This window comes from Notolepis coatsorum (genome assembly GCF_963971535.1).
Source record: "Notolepis coatsorum genome assembly, chromosome: 13".
Classification (NCBI taxonomy): domain Eukaryota; kingdom Metazoa; phylum Chordata; class Actinopteri; order Aulopiformes; family Paralepididae; genus Notolepis; species Notolepis coatsorum.
In genome coordinates this window covers 109,161,074-109,182,390 of record NC_140177.1, presented here as the reverse complement: position 1 = coordinate 109,182,390, position 21,317 = coordinate 109,161,074, and the positions used below count along the sequence as shown (strand labels likewise).

Genomic DNA, 21,317 nt, shown 5'->3' with positions numbered 1-21,317 from the left:
ATAAAGGGTAACAAGTCAAAATTGGTTAGAAATGGACGGATTGAGGCGGTCGGGTGGCATAGCGGAGATAGCGCTCGTCACCAATGCAAGAGGCTGCGGTCTCGACTCCCGGAGTCAGCATTGCCTGCGGCTTGGGCCGATCGTCATACTAACTCGTTTGGCTGAGTTAGCGGGAGAGAAGTCGTGGGTGGTAATCTGGCGTTGTGGACAGCGACACCTACAGGTCAGGTCTGGGCGCCTGCTCAGCGAAAGGCAGGAAGTGGTGAAGGCAGCGTGACCTCCCATGCGTTACACTTCACCAATGAGAGTCCTCGCTGCCAGGTGAAAAGAGAGCCGCTGGCTGTCTCTGCATGTGTCGGAGGAAGCATGTGGTAGACTTCAGGGTTCCCTTGTACCGACCAGTAGGGGGAACATGCGCACAACGACCAGGTAGGGGAGGGGGGGAATTGGCATAACGACTAAATTGGGATGGGAGGAAAAGCATAGAAAATCAGGCGGAGAAAAAGAGGATACAAATAAATAAAGAAATGGACGGATGAATGGAAAGAATATACATGTATATTAGGGGTGGGAATCGCCAGAGACCTCACGATACATACAGAATAGCTTGCATGCAACACCATTGAGCTGTAGCAATAGTACTATTGGGACCCGCCAGCGGGTCCGCTGACCCCAGACCGATCCTCAGACAGCTCACAGTAGGAGTGGTGACTCTCTCACACATGATGTAGCAGCTAGGACTCGCTGTAATACTTTATTTTATTTTAAGAATTTCCTTGGCGTCTGCCTTTGACTCATTCACGGCCAACCACGACTATAGTCGGGTTATCTCGCCAGCGGTTGAGCACCAAAACCAGAGTATAGTCGGTTAGTATAGTTTATAATTTTCTCTTTTATTACTCATTCTAAGACCCCGAGAGTGCAATACCGGCCGAATCCTGCTAGGTGGCAGTATCACACTGTGTGTCACATCTAATGTCGTCCGGGCAGCGTGTACCGCTTCCGCAACGGATTCTATTTCCGGGGTTGCCCTGATTGGCCGCGACGGCCACGTTATACGCCGTGGCACGCCCCCCGCGGCAGCAAGCGCGCTGCCGTTGGCGAAAGCAGGATGAGAGAGCGTAGATTTCGCTGTGTATCATTTAATCATTTATGAGAGAGCGTAGATTTCGCTGTGTATCATTTAATCATTTATCATTTGAAAGGCATACATTGTTGTCATACAGAAGTACAGAATACTTTTATCCAAAATGCTTCTTACTGTTACACTGTTAGAGCCTGTGCTAGACAAATGAATGACTAATTCGGTCAGAAATAACGTTAGTAAGCACTGCTTATATGCTTATTATGTCTGCGGGGTACAGTAAACGTTTCTCCCGGTACATTCTGAAGAGCACACCGCTGTATGTTGGAGAACCAGCGGTCTTCCGCTCCTCCTCAGCTCAGCCCTGTGTGAGACGCGAGCAGGAAGGAGGAGATGGGAGTCCTTCCAATCGGAATATGTTGTTTCTTTACACATATGTTGGATTATGAATATGTCTTTATAGCTACAAATGAATGACTAATTCGGTCAGAAAGCAGTAACACAACAGTTGCAATGTTGTGTTACTGCTTCTCGGCATAAGCCCCAATAAGACCGTCACCAGAGCTCAGCGATGCCGCTCGCGTGAGCATATTCTCCCCGCTGGTGATCGCAGCACGGAGGGTCGCGGACCAGCCTGGCAGCATAGCTATAAAGACATATTCAAATCATAATCCAACATATGTGTAAAGAAACAACATATTCCAGCCTGGCAGCATAGCTATAAAGACATATTCATAATCCAACATATGTGTAAAGAAACAACATATTCCGATTGGAAGGACTCCCATCTCCTCCTTCCTGCTCGATCACACAGGGCTGAGCTGTGCCGAGGTGCCGCCCCCCTCGCACGGCTTTGCTCTCTCACTCGAGTGAGGAGGAGCGGAAGACCGCTGGTTCTCCAACATACAGCAGTGTGCTCTTCAGAATGTACCGGGAGAAACGTTTATGCCTTTCAAATGTTAAATGATAAATGATTAAGCGTGGCGCGATGTGCTGCTGCGGCGTTGAAGTGGGGAAGCGGCAGTGAAACACAGCAGCCTCTGCGTTTTGCCGCGGGGCGTGGCCGCGGCGTGTCACGTGGCCGTCATGGCCAATCAGGGCAACCCCGGAAATAGAATCCGTTGCGGAAGCGGTACACGCGTCCGGGCAGAGAATTTAGACCAAGCCAAGTAAATCGCTTCATCCGAGCACTTTGAAACGCGTTCAGCACACTTGAGGCATATCTTGTGCCACTTCATGTCAGGGACGATCAATTGATCAGACAATTGGAATATTCTTTTTGGAATAACCCCGATCAAAGGTAAGGACTATCTGACGTTAATTCCACCTTGATCCTACAATGATTTCATATCGATCCAGCCGATCAACGTGTCAATGAACATTGAGAGACACAGAAACTGAAGTATCCACACACAAGCACACACTAGCACATACACGACACGCACGCTGAGCACGCTCACACACTAGCAGCCACTTTAACACTCATGCCGCACACACGCACACTTATGGCCAGAGGAAAAGCCACTTAAATTAGTATAACATCAGGAACAGTGTATTGCACTACTAAAGCTACCTAGCATGTCCTATATGCTCTGTAAATACTATGTACAGATACCGAGATGGCACACCATGTACCTGTTTATTGCACTGTTGTTTTTTATTGGATTCTATTATATGTTGTACCACTGTATTGCACATCGTCGCGGGCAAGACCAGCCGCATTTCATTGTATACCTGTATGCCGTGACAATTAAAACTCTTGACTTGACTTGACTTGAGTATTCAAAACGAATGCCGTTGCTGGCGATCAGAGCATCAAAAAACGTGTAGCAACGTGTCCAGGCGGGCAATGCGAACGCCTTTAGCTAAATTCACATATCTCTCCATAAAGCAGTTTCCAGGAATTAGCCAGGATCACTCTGAAACTATACACAGGGATTAAAGCAAAAAAAATCTCCTGACTGAACTTTTTTTCAGGCCAAGTCTATTCTTATTTTAACCTCCACTGTATTTTTTTTTAATAGCGTTAGCGTTTTAAGGGAGCCTACTTCTGGAGCCTACTGTCCTGACTGTGACTATAGACCCTACTGTTGTGGTTGTTGTGCCAGGCAGGGAGGCTGTGTGCTGGAGAGCGTGAATGCAAGTCTTGTGGCTAGCTTCTGATTGATGGCGAGCTAGCACCCTTTTCCCATTACTTTGAACCATGAACTAAAAGGCTTGTTATCATACAAACAAGGGACTAAACACGTTTCGCAATTATGCCACAACAATGTGGAACGCCATACCCACAGCCGTAAACATTTTTGAATCCTCAGTGTTTCCCACAGGATTTTAAAAAATAAATAAAAAATTAATATAAATTAAAATATTATATAAATATAATCAAATAGACGGAAATCCGTCTCAATACGGAACGCTTTAATGCCTGTATACAATATTCACCACGGTATAACACGCAAACGTATACATGAAAACATTTATTATTTTTACATGTTGGACGAGGGATAGTTACTGTCAAATGAACCATAGTATTGTCTCCATAGCTATAATATAGAATATAGATATAGCCCTGCAAACACTGCGATGCACAGTGAAAATCCCTATCTTTTAAAGCGTGGCCCATTGAGTACAAGGATGGATAAAACGGCTGGCCGTGAGTGAGTTAAGATGTACAAGTCCCTATGGGAACGAGAAGTCGGAAAATATCCTGCAAGGTTTAATTTAAGCACAATATAATTTTAGTGTGTCAGATGTCTGCCTTGTAGCAGAGATGGTTGGGGATCAGATAGCTTTGGTTTTGAGTCCAAATTCAACCTGTTTTGCTTGGAGTTTTGGTCCTAATGCAGATTGTAGTGCTAGAACTTCTGTTCTTTAGATACTCAATGGAACTAAGTGTTACTTTCTTCTCAACATTGGTTCTATGCATTAGGAAATAAACTGGACAAAATGATTTAACTTACTTTAAAAAAAATTGTATTCTCCCCCCCCCCCCCCTCTGTGTGTGTGTGTGTGTGTGTGTGCGTGTGCGTGTGCGTGTGCGTGTGTGTGTGTGTGTGTGTGTGTGTGTGTGTGTGTGTGTGTGTGCGTGCGTGCGTGCGTGTGTGTGTGGTGTGTGTGTGTGGTGTGTGTGTGTGTGCGCGTGCGTGCACGTGTGATAGGAGGTGTGAATGGCACTGAGGTGTGAAGGTGGATATGTCTTGTTTGTTTAGATGGGGAGATGGGTCATTGGGCAGCACTGAGCCGACTGGCTGACTGGTCTTTTTTTGTAGCAGAAGATTGAAGAAGTTTGGTTCTTGGTCTGGTCTAAGACCTGTCCTATTTGAAAGCTGATAATATTAGGGCCGTCATAAGAAATCTGTAGTCAATAATAGCCATGGATTTGGTCAACTAATCGATTAGTTGATTTAATCATGCAAAAAAAATAAAAAAAATAAAAATAAAAAAAAGTTAATAAAAAGACCAGAGATGTATTTATTATTTTTTATGAAATAACTTGTTCAGCATGGGAACAAAAATCTACTAATCAAACTAAGAAAGCCTTGATTGGCTAAAACAGGAATTGACTAATTCACTCAGAGGGTGCAGCGCTATTTAATATTATTATATTTAGCATTTTATTTAGTATTATATTTAGTTTTATTAACTAATGGCATAAGTAAGTAAGTACAACTTTCTTTTTATAGCGCCCTTCTCAGCACGAGTGCACAGAGTGCTTCACAGCATTTTAAAACATCAGTAAAAAATTTAAATACAAGAAATAAAACATGTGAAGAGAAGAAAAAACATTCAAATTAGCTAAAACAACAGAATAGACAACAAAAAAACAAAAAAGACGGAAACAGCTATCTGTGTTTAAAAAGCCTGCATGTAGAACTAAGTTTTTAGCTGCCTTTTAAAAATGTGCTCTGAGGGAGCGGTTTTCAGCGGGCAGAAAAGTGGCTATTTTAGTTTTCGTTTTTGAGGACTGCATACTTTTTTTGCAAACCAAAATACTATACTTTATACTTATAGTAGCCCTTATAAGTCTCTTTTGAAAGATGACATTCTGACGTTTCTGATCAAATAAAATAAATTCACTTTTAGTGCTAATGAAATAGTGTAACATGAGTTGAACTTGAGTTGTAGAAAAACTTGTTACTCACGTTTTTCTGTAATCAAATCAAATCAAATTTATTTATAAGGCCCGACAACACACGTTAATGTCCCCATGGGCCGTACAGGTCTTCTTTAAACAAGTCAAGAAGAAAACATAACAATAAGTCAAGAACAGAACAAGAACACCATAAGTTCCAACATTTTTTAGATGAATGCAAATAAATGAAAGAATGCAAGCACTCCCAGACATACCCCACGCGAAGGTAAGGAAAAACTCACTAAAACCTAACAATAGAGAAAAAAGCTCCACAGGCAGTGTGGAGGAGAGAAACCTTAGAAGGGCCATTCAAGGGGGGATCTCCCTTCTTAGATGTTGGTGATAGTAGTGTTGCAGACGGACAGTTGGTAAGCATGCACTCATGTGTGTAGTGAAACACAAATGAGTGCATGCAATAGCAACTGAACATTTTGAAAGATTAAAGATAGAGCTGATAGCGGATCTATTTGAGGCACAGGGGCGGCGCAAAGAGGGTCACGTCCTCCCCGTCTGTAGTAGTTAGTAGTCCAAAAGTAGTATTTCTGGTAGTATTGGTATGGCTGAAAAAACACCCTGGGTCCATAGCCTGAAGTCTTGTGTACTACATGTCATGTTCATACAAATCCGTTCAGAAATGAGTAATTAGAAGCTGTTAGAAGTGAGAGCTCAAAAAACGATTTTCTCATAGACTTCAATGCATTCAACGGATAATTGTCTTCCTGTTTTGGCTCGTGACTTTTCACCTAGATCCCCGATTCGCTCATTCCCACGTAAGGTACCATTGGAAAGCCCTCATTGGTTAAAACCCTGTCCAATAATTTTCGAGATCGCCAAATGATTGACGGAGGTAGAGACTAAAAAAAAAAAGAAAAAAAAAAAAAAGTCTGCGGTCTACTTCGGCGCACGCTTCACATATCGGCATGTACCTCGAGAACCGCTGAGCAGATATTGTCGCCTGGATATTGACAGGCAACAAATAGGGCTTTAATTCGATATATATATTGTATTAAGAAATATGCACACCCGAGGTCGCCAAAGAGCCGGTGGGTAAATCCTCCTCAAGAGGGCCCACATGTGTTAAGTGTTAAGTTAAGGGGAGGGCGTTCCAGAGCCTTGGGGCAGTCACTGCAAAAGCTCGGTCCCCTTTGGTTTTGAGTCTGGTCCTGGGCCTCCTGTCTGGTCCAGGAGCTCCTGATGGGATGACCGCAGTGACCGGCTGTTGGAAAATGGATGGATGAGCTTGCCCATGGAGGGCTCTGTAGGCGAACACCAGGACCTTGAAATTTATCCTGGAGTTTACCGGGACCCAGTGCAGGGAAGCAAGGATGGGGGTGATGTGGCATGATGTTTTGGACCTAGTGAGTAGCCTGGCAGCAGCGTTTTGGACCAACTGAAGTTGATTCATGGATTTATTATTTAGACAGATGAAGAGTGAGTTGCAGTAATCAAGTCTGGATGAAATAAAGGCGTGTACAGCCATTTCTAGTTCATTGCGAGATATGATGGACCGGAGATGGTACCGGTCCCAAAATGACATCACGTCATAAATCAAGCTCTCCAGACTGTCTGACAGAATTATTGTTTTTTTTCCACCAAACGTATTCAAGAATAAACATAACCATGTCACAACAGCAGTTATAATGTATATCATCATCAATACGTTTGTTTACCAATAGGTTAAAATGTTATTAGTGAGGTTTTAGTTTTTGAAATTAGTTTGTTGTGGTCGCGGAGATCCGCCATTTTGAATAAGCAGCCCGCGCTGAATGATGGAAAATGTAGTCATTTTGAGGACATCCAGAGCTTTCAATGAGCGTTGGAATTTTCCAAACGACACTTCCCAAAGGCCTCTACCTTTTTTCAAGCAAATGACTTCCTGGTTATTATTTTTTATTGATCTTATTACTCAGGATTATATACCAGAAAACTGAACGTTATTGGCATATATTGGAGCGCAGTTAGTTTGTCTCCCCTATTTTGAGCATTTAGCAACCATCCGATTTTAAATCAGTTTCAAAATGGCGTTTTATTCTGGCAAGAATAAAAAACCTACTGTACATACAGTAATTTCATTATCTGTTCTTATGCATCAGGTGATACTAAATCCATTTGAAAGATAAGATTTGGCCCAATCCATAAATGTGCGAATTGGCTATAATAAAGTCATTTATAGGCCTGCTATTCTATAATAATATTTCAAATTGCATTGGTCCGGATGGGAGAATTCAGTACTGTATCTACAAAACCTTTTGTTTAATCATCTTCCCTTTATTAATTTCCTTAGATTCTTTGTACACGTGATCTCAAGAAGGTACTGAACGAGCTCAGTGGCAGTTTTTCATGTCTGGTGATTTTTAGCATGGTGTTATTCACTGTCAAAGATGCAAAGAAAAATCATAATTCATATTCTCCTTTGTTTCATCACAATTTAAGCAAGCCTAGTAATAGACACAATATTTCTGACACTGGGAATACATTCACTGAGGTCCATAGATGTCCCTAGATACCGAGAACATGCAAATGGACCTTGTAGAAGTGGAGCAATATTCCATTTAATTAGGTATGTATTTTAGGCGGATTTTCAGAAAATGTAAGAGGTTAAGAGTGCGAGGCTACTCTTGATGCAATGCTTTCAGACGCTACAATCAGTACCTCTGTTTTTGCCGTGTTTAGCTGAAGGAAATTGCTACCCATCCAATTTTCGATGGCAGACAGGCACTCGTGCAGGATGTTTAATTTCTCCAAATTTTAAGGCAAGAACTCAAAAACAGGCTTGCAACCCATTTGGTACCCAAACCATAGTTACAGAAGCATTGATATTGGGTTGTTGTCGTGACGCATCGACCTGTTCTGGGGTCTGTGCTCCTAGTATCTCCCGCTGTCTGAAGCGAAGCGTTTGGTCCCGGACATGAATGTGTCACGCCAGACGTAACAACGGAATAAGGTTCAATGTTTTTTTTTTTAAAAGGATCACACCGACACCTGTCTAAATATGGGTTTTAGCTCGTTTACTAATGAGCACAATTATTTTATATTTTCCTGAGCATAGCATACTTAGATTTTATCATTTTAACTTTGTTCTTACTTTCAAGTTTTTTTATTCAAACCATAATATGAAGAAACTAGGGGTGGGGCAATACGCATTCAAACGTGTACCGTACGGTACGACCCCCACGGTTCGGGGCGTCTGTGTATCGTACGGTTCAGATGACACGCAAATAAAAAAAATTATTTGGCGGAGCCGGGAGAGGTGAGCACTGGCTGCAGCAGCAGCAGCACTGCAGCCAGGTGCTAGTCAGTTTGTGTAAAAATGGCAAGCACAATATAAATCAATCTTCATTACGACTTTAAAAACATAGCCATTAACATTACATAGGCCTACACACATCTCGCCATAGCGTTAGCAGTTTGTACAACACAATGCAGTCAATGAAATGTTACCGTAGCTACTAGCTAGCAGAGGAGGAAATGGGAGTCTGAGAGGCGGGGTGTTTAAAGACAATGATAGGCGTTTATTCAACATCCAAGAAGGCTAACATACAACTGTGTTTTACTAACTCCAACCGGGACTATTGCCGCGTTTCCACTGCGTGTTGATGTTATGAACTCGTCCTAATGTTACCGGAGCTGATAACATTGCCTGAGCTGAAGGTCCGTGACACTAAAATGTCCGTGGGGACCCGCGCCAACCCATAGATAGTTCCAACTCACCGAATTACGTAATCCACCACAGTTGCACTCAATATTTAAATAATGTTAGTCTAAATAAATGTAGACAGATAATGTACGCATTTTAAAAATAGAATGAACAGAGCAGTGTTGTTTTTAAACAGTACAGTGTGTGTTAGTTTGATGTATGCTGCCATTGTATTTCAAATACTGCACTTTAATTTCAAGCAGAAAACTAATCTTTCCATTAAGAACTGACAATCAGGGAATTTAAACATGGTTGACATTGTTTTTTGTGTTTATATTAAAGAAAGGAAAGTCTAGTGCTGGCTGAGGATATTGTTTGTTTGCACTAAGTTAATACTTTGACAAATGTAGCCTATATTTTTCAGTCAGTTCGGTCTTTGTGTGCCAAACATTATTTAAGGCTGTAAACACTGTAAACCTTTTTTAAATTTTTTTTAATAAATGAGAAGCATGTTTAGATTTGAGTGTTCAATTTTTTTTAATAAAAATGTACGTATATCGAACCGAACCGAAAACCGTGACCCCAAAACCGTGATACGAACCGAACAGTCCATTTTGTGAACCGTCCCACCCCTAGAAGAAACCTACAGAAAATCTCTTGGTCACGCTAAAAAAGACATCGGTCCTTAGAAAACCTGCTTTTTCCAACTCGCTCCCTCTCTCTTTCTCTCTGCGTATGCACTTTGGTCCATTTAACAAATTATTTCCCTACTGCTTTTCTGGTCATAGACTTCTTTGACAAGAGGCAACATTCTTGTAAGCGTGATCAGGAGATCAATTCACGGTATATATGGTCCTTTAACTCATTCAGCGCCAGTCACGAGAAAAGTCGGGTTTTAATCGTTATTTCTTTTATTAGCTATATCCATAAATTTTTCATCCATCCAGCCTGATGTTATCATTGGGAATGGGTCTGAGCTTGCAAAAGGGCAAATACCGCCGCCTACGCCTTCCAGCCGGTATTGCACTCCATTAGAAATGGTGTCGTTTCTTTTCTGGGACGATCTGAGCCGTGCGGGCGGGGTTTAAATACTCCGGCAGGACTAGCGTTTACAACGCTACATCTGCGATGCTGCCCCCCCCCGCCCCCCCCCCTTCATATGCAATGCCGGACAATGTGGGACGGAGCTCCACAAGCAGTATTTGGAATGGCGATCAGATAATTGGATTATTTCTTTTGCATTATATCAGAGACCAGGTAAGGACTCTATATATCCAATCTTGCGTTGATCTGATATTTCTTTCTACCCCGATCGAAGCCGCCTGTGTGTATGTGTTTTTTACGGTTGGCTGCGGTGGGGGTAGGGGCGAGCGCCCCACTACGAGGGCCATTTCATGTATGCACGAGGAAGGATAATAATGATAATCTACAGTAGCGTTGATTTCAGGAAGATTCGCTAATCAGGCAAAAAATGTCAACGTGTTAACACTTTCAGTGCCAGCCATAACGTTGATTAATGTCCTTGAGTGCCATCATCCACTTCAATGATAGCATTAAAAACGCATAATCTATGTTTTAAATTATGGCTATGTGTCTAATCTGCCCGTCGCTTATCAATGACTTGTTTGCAGTCAACATTGTCGAAACGGATTGTTTTTTAACCGGTTCATATCCTTTTTATAGCATTTCGAAAAACTATAGTTTTCTCAAAAAATTCCGGAAAATAGAAAGATTCCCTCATAAACGGCATTTATTGGAATATTCTCGAATACACTAGACAGTGTATTACACTGAAGAGCGCTATATAAATCCAAGCCATTATTATTATTATTTATGAATCGTTTTCAAATAAACGCTAGATTATCGATAGTATATGTGTACTTATGCACGCTATAGAAGCAAGCTGAGAAATCAATTCTCTCATTTCCTCAACATCACACACACACACACACATACGGGACACGCTGTTATCTCAGTGAAGACAGCTCTGATTATCCTAAAACTGGTAACATAGACTCCTTACCTTAGATCAGATGTTCTCCAAAAAGATTATTCCAATTCCTGATCGCCATTCCAAATATCGATCACGTTTATTGATTATTGGCTTCTGTAAATATATATTCCAGGCTGCTTTCCGTCTCGCGATCACTTCCCCATCAGATCCCTCGCCAGCATAATGGAGCCAGTTGGCTCCCCCTCCACAGATCCACCAGTATAATCGAATGGCCTGCAGTTACACAAGGATAGACGATAGGGGGCGGTATTTTCCCATCTGAGCTCCTAGAGGGGCTGCTGTACCAACGGGAGACTTGGTTGATGAAATATGAATTCAGATCGCTAATAAAAAAATCAAGCGACAATTCGCGTCGTCGGCACTCAACGGAGGGCATGAAAAGACGGCATAACACGTCGCTGGCACTCAAAGTGTTAAGTGTATTCCGCTAAAAACGCTATTAGCGCGTCTTTTCCTGGAATTACTCAGAAGCACCCAAACTATATTCATATTCAAAACGGTATAAAACGGAAATGTACGGATGAAAAAACTATCTGTTTCGTGCATGTTGACTGGAAGCAACTCACTGACAATCGACGGGTGTATTAGACCCATAGCTATAATATAAGATATATTTTAAGCACTCGCAAATGTCGCAGTCTCCCCATTGATTAAAGCAATGGCATTCTAGCGCCCCCTGGCTCATTAAGCGATGGCGCTGAATGAGTTAAGAGCCAATAAGACCAGATGATGCATTTGTATTAGTTTCATATTTCACAGCAGTGGGGGGCCTCCACTCCTGAATTAATTAAGAGAATCAACACTGACAAATGACTGACACACTCAATCCAACACACTCACCTTAATTTCTCTGTCTCTGCTTTGATTTCCTCTGTGGAGGAAAAAAGAAGAAGGACAGGGAATTCAATACACACTAAAATATGATTGTCATTCTAGATACAGCAAGGACAACACTAAACAAAGACACACAATTAATTTGGCATAAATCAACAGTCAATGTAAACACACAAGGAGAATCATCATAATCCATGTATTGGTCAGCCTCCAGTATATCAGGCACTTTAGCAGATTGGGGTAGTTTTCATTTAGTCATTTGATTTTAATAACTTTGTGTTGGGAATGAGTGAGGTAAGAAATTGAATGCGGCTGGAACTGCAGTCTGTATGTATATATGTATGATGATGAAATATATTCAACTGATCATGACACCCTCCCCTCCACAAACATTGTTACACCACTGAAAGTAATTGTGGGGGAAAACCCAGACAGCATGACCTCATCATCCTTGGCCTCGTTCAGCTGGTGACATCATCATTCCTGGCTTATCTTACACACACACACACACGCATACAGAATCGTGGGACAGTGCATAGTAGATCGTTCTGTTCGCCATTCTGGTGTGTTGTGAATGAAATGTCCCCTCTGTGTGGTATTTATCGGTGTTAAGCCTAGCTAGAACCCCCATTAGACCATATAACTAGGGTTCCACTGTGTGGTATTTATCTGTGTTAAGCCTAGCTAGAACCCCATCAGACCACAGAACTAGGGTTCCCCTGCAGCAGGTAGATGGGGAGAACATCATCCTCGTAGGTAATTTATGTTCAACAGGAAGGTGAGCCTCAGACAGCTAAATAGAGAGAATAATCCAATATGTTCTAAATAGGGCCAGTGGAAATACCAATGTTTCATAAGTTAACCTTCTACTGCATTTGTGCCTCTCCCACAGGATGTGTTGTTGGTAAACTTTATGATGTATAAATGATGGTCGCAAACATTAGGTTTGAAATAATTTGGTCTTCCTGGTCCAGACTCAGTAGGGCTACATCCAGACTCAGTAGATCTCTTTGTCGAGGACAAGTCGGCAAAGCAGAGTCTGGAGTCGCACACAGTCACACTAGGCTGAGCACCATGGATGGCTGCCAGCCAAACTATAATCACAATTTGAGTTATTATAGGAAAAGTCAGACATTCTGTGAGAGTCAAGAAGGACGACCATGGCCTAAATATCCATGAGCAGCATGTCCAGTGTCTGGGTTTTATAAACAGAAACTACAGTAGAATGTGAAACACAGAAGGGCCACTCCCTCTTAGACCTGGTTCCTCCTACTTCCTACTGATATATATTGGAACTTGGTTCGGGATGCACCGAATATTTGGCCACCGAAGATGGGCCGAAAATGGTTAAAAATGCACTTTCGGCAGAAAGGGTTTTAGCACCGAAAATATATCACAGAATGTCAAAGAACAGGGTTACGTAACGTTCGTAACCTAAAGTGTTGTTGTGATGATGTAATCAAAACGCGGCTACAGACATACTGGTAGCATGCGCTAGGGATGCACGATAATTATCGGGCTGATATCAGCAATTATGACGTCATCCCGATAAACTCGATAACGTTATTGATAGCTCCGATAACATAATAAATTTTTTGGTTAAAAGAAATCCGGTGTGGGTGGATTTGGATGAAGGGCGCTTGTTTTTATTATAGCCTCCTCCCGTTTTGCCAGTACTGTGGTAAAACTGATAGCGTGTGGTTTAGGAACAGGGAGTTTTTCACAAATCCAGCGCTCCCCTTCTTGGCTGTGACGTAGTCACGTTACATTCGGAGACAGACAGTCGATCTGCCAATTACGTCCCTCCGCTTGCACCCACCTCTTCTTCTTACCACCAATCAGAAGCTCTCGTTCGTTTATTTACCTCCGGATTGTCGGCCATTATTCTACTCGGAGCTATAACGTTAGCTGCTCCCCGCCAGCCACATTGACAAGTACCAGCGCTTATACATTACTGGCAAATGTCTTGTTGCACTTGTGGCAACGAGCATTGTCAGCATCGACTTTAGTAAAAATAGACCCAGACTTTTTTTGAGGAATTTAAACGTCGCAAACTAATCTTGTTGGTCGTTTTCTATCTCTCCTCCCTGGGTCTCTCTCTGCCTGCGCGAGCCGTGCTCTTACACACACTCACACACACACACACACATACACACACACACACGGGTGCTGTCGAGAGCAGAGCTGTGTGTGTGTGTGAGTGAGTGAGTGTGTGTAAGAGCACAGCCGGCTGGCTCGCGTAGGCAGAGAGAGACCCAGGGAGGAGATAGAAAACGGCCAACAAGATTAGTTTGCGACGTTTAAATTCCTCAAAAAAAAAACTCCATAATTTCTCGAGTACCGATAGCAGTACCGATGACGTCGGAGCTTATAAATACAAAAAAAAAAAAAAAAAAATTGATTAAAAAAATTATATATATATATACACATTTAAAAAAAAATTATAATACAATAAATATCGGTTATCGATATCGGTTATCGGCTTGAGGAGCATAAAGGTATCGGTATCGGTGTCAAAAAATCAATATCGTGCATCCCTAGCATGCGCAACGTATAACGTGCACACACACACACACACACACACACACACACACACACACACACACACACACACACACACACACACACACACACACACACACACACACACACACACACACACACACACACACACACACACACACACACACACACACACACACACACACACACACACACACACACACACACACACACACACACACACACACACACACACACACACACACACACACACACACACACACACACACACACTTATTTTGTTACAAAAACTTAATTTCCTGCATTCTGGTGCAGGAATTTTTGAATTTTTACCCTTTAAATGCCAGTGTTTGTGATGGGCATCACAAATTATTGTAAAAAAAGAAAAGAAAACACATATTCAATACATTTTTTAATGTTTACCCTTTAAATGCCAGTTTGTGTGATGGCATCACAAATTATTGTTAAAAAACACAAAAAGTAAAATATTTTCAATATATCAAACGCAAAGTACATTTTTCTGGGGGGGATTATTACAGGCTAGGCATGTGTCAATGATTAGCAGCAACACAGATTTTGATGGATTTTTTGTAATGTCAGATTTTTTATCTGACATTACAAAAAATCTAAAAATAAATGGTTATGATCAGGGCTGAAGTTGAATTAAAGATTTATGACTGTTTAGACTGCATTACTCTCTGTCACAGTGATCTCCTGGTTGTTCCCCACTTAGGTTATCTAACTATCGCGCCACCACAACCAGAAACACTGGCCTGGCCTGCTTCTAAGTTCAGTGGCCTGACTGCAAAAAAAAATGTACTGGATGTTTACTGTTAATACCTGTGTGTCTAATTTGATGTTATGTTTAAAAAATTATAAAAAATTAAAAATAGTAAAAAAAAAAAAAAAAAAAAAAAAGTGCTTTTTTGTAAATGTTTTCAAGTACCACCAGCAGTACCACCAAGTACCACTAGTGGTACGCGTAACACAGTTTGAGAACCACTGCTCTAGATAGAATAAGTAAAACTAGCCTACATAAAAATCACTTTCGAGATTGAATAGATTGAATGAATACAAATTTAAAGAAATAACAGAATTTGGGAAGAAATAAAACTCCATAGGGCCCTACAGATGTGAATATCAGTGGTACAAGGAAAGAGTGCAGTGCAAACCCAACTCGCAGTGGCGTTTTAGCAGCCTCTCCTACTAATTACAATAAGCAGTTTGTGCATTTGTTTTCCCGCTGTACCAAAAGCGTACTGAACCGTGACTTCAAAACAGAGGTACGTACCGAACCGTGACTTCAAAACAGAGGTACGTACCGAAACATTTCAAAACCAAGGTACGTACTGAACTGTGACTTCACCCCTACTGCTAAACCAGTGTGGGAGCAGCTGAGAGGATCTGGGCTGATGAGTAGTGAGTGAGTGTGATTGGTTGAATACCAAGTAGCATCATCTCCAGTGCAGCCCACTTTCGTACAGGCATGCAAGGAAACTTGGCGTGGCCAAATATCAGTGTGACCACGGCCCTTATCCTCATAATCTTCAGGAACGTTTCCTGCATGAAGTCATGTGTGTACGGGAGTAGCGATTGATATCCTGGGATATCTATAACGCCAATTAGGGTTGGGCATCGAAAATCGGTTCCAAATTGGAACCGTTTCCAAAGTTTCGATTCCAAAGGAATCGTTAAGAATTCTTTTCTTTGTATTTTATTTTTTTATAATTTTTTAAACAAACACAAACAAACATGACAACATAAAATTAGATATACAAGCATTAATTAACAGTGCACATCCAATGAAATCACCATTTAGATAAATGTCTTATACAAGATATACCCCTAATACCTGCTATCTAATACCCTACACACATATGCTCTCGCTGGCTCCCACCCCCCCCCCGGACCCCCCATTGGATAATCCATCCATTATCGTTCGCTCCTAACCAGGCACTACCATTATATGCTAGCTTTTATTCTCTCCACCACTTCTAACCACATTATCATTTTGGATTCATTGAGACCCAAAATTCTTGCTGTAGATATTTCTAGATAAATCACTTCGAGATATGTAAGAATCCAGACCTTCCGGCAAATTTTTTCCGGTTGAAACCATCGTGATGCTATCAGCTTTTTAGCCGCTGTGATACCAGACAAAACCAATCTCTTTAGCTGTATAGGTACTGCACACTCAAAAACATCATTCAGCAGTAATACAGAGGGGTGTACAGGTATATTCAGAGTTAAGAGATTTGATAATTGCTGGGTCACTTCTTTCCAGAATATCTTAACTGGTGGGCAGTCCCAGTACATGTGCATAAATGTCCCCTCGTCCCCATTTGTACATAAGGATGGTAGATTTTAAAAACTACCAGCCAGGCAGATTTTTTACCAGCCATTGGCGGTTGGCTGGTACTTATTTTGTTCCCTGAGCAGACACCTCGACTCCCTGGTCCTGTGGGCAAACCTCTTGCCGTGCCTTTCAAATTATGAAAAACAATTAAGTTATTATTGCTTCAACACATGTTGACTAATTATACTCCAAGATACTGTAACGTACCCCTCAGTTTGGAAGCGCTCCTAGTAGTACACCACCACTCACGAATTGAGTTCATGTCCAACTAAAAATCACAGACATGACAAACAATAACATGGGATTATCATTAATGGCCAATGAGTTGTACAATTGAGCTATATTGGTAGGCAATGGCATGATGTCATGAGAATGATATGAACTGGTATTTTAAGGGCGCGTTCACACCTACTCTGTTTGGTCCACTTTAAGTGGACCATGGTCCCTTTAAGTGGACCATGGTCCCTTTAGATCGATAGTCCGTTTGGTTTGTACAGGTGTGAACGCAAACCGAACTATAATGAGGACCAAACAACCGAACCATGGTCCTCTTGAAAAGTTGGGACTCGGTTCGTTTCAATCGAACTATAGTACCTAATCCAGGAAGCAAAGTAGCCTACTCCTCTCTAGACTGGCGCCGCACGCGGACAGTCTCTCTCTTCCTCCCTCTCTCTCTCTCTCTCCTCTCTAGACGCAGTCTCTCTTCCCCTCTCTCTCTATAGACTCGCGCCGCGCGCACCCCCCAACTTTCTCCTGCGTGAGGAGGACATTCGCGGACATTCTCTCAGATAAAGAAAAAAAAAGCTTACATACTTTTTGGGTAATTTCATAATAGCAGCATGGACCAGCTCTGTAACAACAACGCATCTCGAGCTGCTTCTATGCAGCTATCTAGTAGTTGACAGCTTACGCAGGAAGGAAAGGTCTCTCTCTCTCTCTCTCTCTCTCTCTCTCTGCCTCTCTCTCTCTCTTCCTCTCTCTGTCTCTCTAGACTGGCGCCGCGCGTGATAGTTTTAATTCATTGATCTGATGTCAATATCTTATATATCTTCAGGCTGTACACTATGGTCTCTGTCTCTATGTGGACACGGGCCCCGTGGACAGCACTGGACACAGGTGCAAGATCATGTATCAAGAACATGCAAAATCCCACACACACACCAGCGCACACACGCACACACACACACAAGCACACACCACACAGACATCTATACATACACACAGAAAGACATACACACACCCCCCCCCTTTTTCAAGAGTGTCAGTTGTAGATGCAAACTCATGTCCCTCACTCTAGCACACACACACACCGACACACACACACTCACACACACACACCAACACACATGCACACACACAAATTATATGCCGTTGAGGGCCATTCTGATAAGGAGAGCGGAGGAATATTGAAAACAGCCCCTCCTTCTACTCTGCGTCCCGCCTAAAATCCTTTGTCCTCAAGGTATGACGCGACACTAATCAATCATCCAAGTCAGAAAAGAGGTTGGTCTATGGATTACTGTATAAAAGTGTGTGGCTGTCTGTTGTCAAGGACCATTCTGTGGTTGTACTCAAGCAGGTGGTCCGGATTGAGAGCTATCCTTCCTGTGTTCTCTGTGTACTTTGAGATAAAAACCTTGCAGGCATCGGACTCCAGACTCAACTTGTGTCTCACCGCTTCATTCAATAAAAGAACTTAGGTTACATTATTGAGGAGGCCAGTGACAGTATTTCCTTTCAAATGGGGGCTCGTCCGGGATTGGTGATCGGAAAGAGGTGAGCAGAGGCCGAGTAGATTATCTGCAGAGTTGGCACAGGATGAGTAGATCATAATCTGTATTTTTTATTTTTTTGTTTGTCTTCTTGTCCGTTTCGTGCATTTCGTCCTGGGACGGACTGACGAGTTGAATGGCTGTGTGCGGCAGATCGGATGACGGACCCGGGGCTGTTTCATCAATGACGAAAGGTGAGCAGAATACCAAGTTTCTGCAATTGAAAATTCCAAATTTAGAATAGGTTTGTCATTTGAATGAAATATGCCTGCGTCTGCGAGATCTGTGGCCACACACTGTACATAGGATTTCGTGCAGTTTTTTTTTTTTTTTATCGAGTCTGCTAAACGAGGTTAAAGTCCCAAATAGGGTTAGAGTCCCCGGGTTAAAGTCCCACCAGAGGTTAAAGTCCTAAAAGAGGGGTTAGAGTCCCCGGGTTAAAGTTCCGTGGTTAAAGTCCTCCGTGGTTAAGGGCCTAAGTAGCACCTTTCCATAGTATGGGTTAGAGTTAGGCCTGCCGCGATAAGCAATAAATCGATTAATTGCCGCGATAATTAAAATGAATGCAATGATTTTGACGGGCGCGATTAATTGCTATTTGCGCGTTTGTTTTAATGAGGCGGACCCAGTGCCCCTTGTCAGTCACTGTCCGTGTTGGGAGGCGGGCCGCTGGCTTTACTACAGAGCACAGCACATTGTGTCTATTCTACTAGCATTAACGTTACTCATACAAACAGAGTAAACACAGTTTTCAATCAATCAATCAACAACAACATTAACGAGACCCTCGTTGTGTCTATTCTGCTAACGCTAACGTTACCTCTCATTGTGTCTATTCTACAAGCGTTAACGTTAGCTAGGCTGTCTATGCTAACGTTAACGAGCATTAGGCTAACAAGCTGTAACGTTACCAGTCGCGTCTATTTGCTAACGTTAGCATTAGGTAATAACCGGTTTAAAATGGATGGTGATTACCTCACGTTGTGTCTATTCTACTAGCATTAACGTTACTCATACAAACAATCAATAGCGAGTTATATTGATCACGCTATGTACGATAGCCATGCTAAAACGCTAGCACAACATTAGCACCTAACCTAACAACAAGCCTTAACAAGTCAGCAATCTTTTTGCGAGACTAAACTCTCCGCTCGGTGGCAAATTGTGTTGATGTCGGTTTTGTTTAATCAATAAATGAGGCAGAATACACAGTGACTGTATCCTTTGTTTATTGCACTTGTGCCTGCTGCAAACATAATGATTATGAAATCCTAGAGACGCGTCTCTATTCAGTGGTCTGCAGTGTTTCACGTGACTTTTCTGGTACCCAAAAAGTACCTGAAATAATCACAACAATACTTCCGGTCCGGTCGGTGGGCTTCAAAATAAAAGTCTTAAACACCGGAAAAGACGGAGCGGTGGGCTTCAAAATAAAAGTTTTGGGAAATAAATTTCTCCAAAAAAAAAATTCTCTAACCGGTCGCAATAATATCGCTTATCGCGATATTTTCGGGGGCAATTAATCGCCCAGCAAAATGTGTTATCGTGGCAGGCCTAGTTAGAGTCACTGTTGAGTTGCCGTGGTTAAAGGCATATTGGGTTGCCGTGGTTAAAGGCCTATATAGCACCGTTCCACGTGGCCCACGGCTGCATTTACAAGACCAGTGCGTTATGTTGTTGATAAGGAGGCCATTATCATTATATTATAATGAATAGTGGTAGGGAGGCCAACCTATTATTATTAGAATAAATAACCTATTATTATTAGAATAAATATCGTCCATATTGCATTAGTGTGCTGCTCTGTGGTAGAGGGATGCGGCCGCGGCGCGAGGGAACAGGTCTCTCTCCACATTGCAGTTTCAGACTATGCATTGACAACCTAGTTGATTAAATATAGGTGGGTATATATATGCTCCGGGTCTGAGAAGGAGCGGGTGTTATATTATATTATATTATATGTATTATGTTGTGCTATGTGGTTAGTTTATTTGCATGAACCGCTCTGAACACCGCCGTGCACTCTGCGGCCGGTGGGACCGGCGCTTCGCTTTCGCTCCCCCCACGGGCGCGCGGCTTGAGGGGTGGAAACGGTTGTTTTCGCGTGGTTGGATTCAGAGGCGTGCATGTTAAAGACACTTCACATTGATACAACATTTTATTGGAGCGACACGCGCTCGGCCGAATTCTACACCCACCCTACTCTCGAAAACTACAACAACACGGCAGTTCCCGTGGTGGTGCTGAACCCCCACTCTCTCTCTCACTCTCTCGTTCCGTGACGTAGCATTCTTTAAAGAAGGTATGTTGCGAAATAGGGCAGGAGAAGGAAGGGTGATTACGTTCCCCCCCCTCAATCCCCATTAATCTATCTGGTGTTCCCTCTCTCTTAGGCCTAGGGGGGAGTGGGTGTAGACTGGAATTGGCTGAGATTGAGGGTAGAAAGGGAGGAAGCCGCCACTATTTGTTTGCGTAATACGATATTAAGTGCATGTCTTAAGATTCCAACTAAAACATGTGTGTGCTGATACCGGTGTGAAAGGTTGTTGTGTTTGAGTGATAAATTTTGTTTGTCATGGTTTATTAGAAGGAGGTATGAGAAGGTATTAGAAGGTGGTATGAGAAGGTATTAGTAGGTGGTATGAGAAGGTATTAGAAGGTGGTATGCGAAGGTATTAGTAGGTATATGCATGGAGTGCATGTGTGTCCTGGAGTATGGGTGTGAAGCGTATGTTTGGTTTTAATTTGGTTCATATTCCCTTACATTTGCATGTTTCTATTGTTGTGTGGTAGGAGACAAGATATTGTTGCTTGTTTTTCTTTTTTTTTTTCTTTTTCCCTGCTCTCCTCTGAAGTGGCCGTGGACCATCCAGCTTGAATGCTGGAATATACCCATGGTCTGTAAAATGCTGTATACCTCATTAGAATGCAGTGCTGTATACCTCATTAGAATATGTATACTCAT

General features: G+C 42.3%; 1 protein-coding gene across 1 annotated transcript in view; it reads right to left on the bottom strand.

Annotated features, from left to right (window-relative positions):
* Positions 1 to 21,317, bottom strand: part of LOC311239458 (uncharacterized protein) — a gene marked incomplete at its 3' end in the record, with an annotated part of 106,847 nt that overhangs the window by 49,917 nt on the left and 35,613 nt on the right. Inside the window, exon 2 of the mRNA XM_084327766.1 lies at positions 11,708 to 11,738. Coding sequence (XP_084183892.1) covers positions 11,708 to 11,738 — 31 coding nt within the window. The remainder of the gene's footprint in view (positions 1 to 11,707; positions 11,739 to 21,317) is intronic.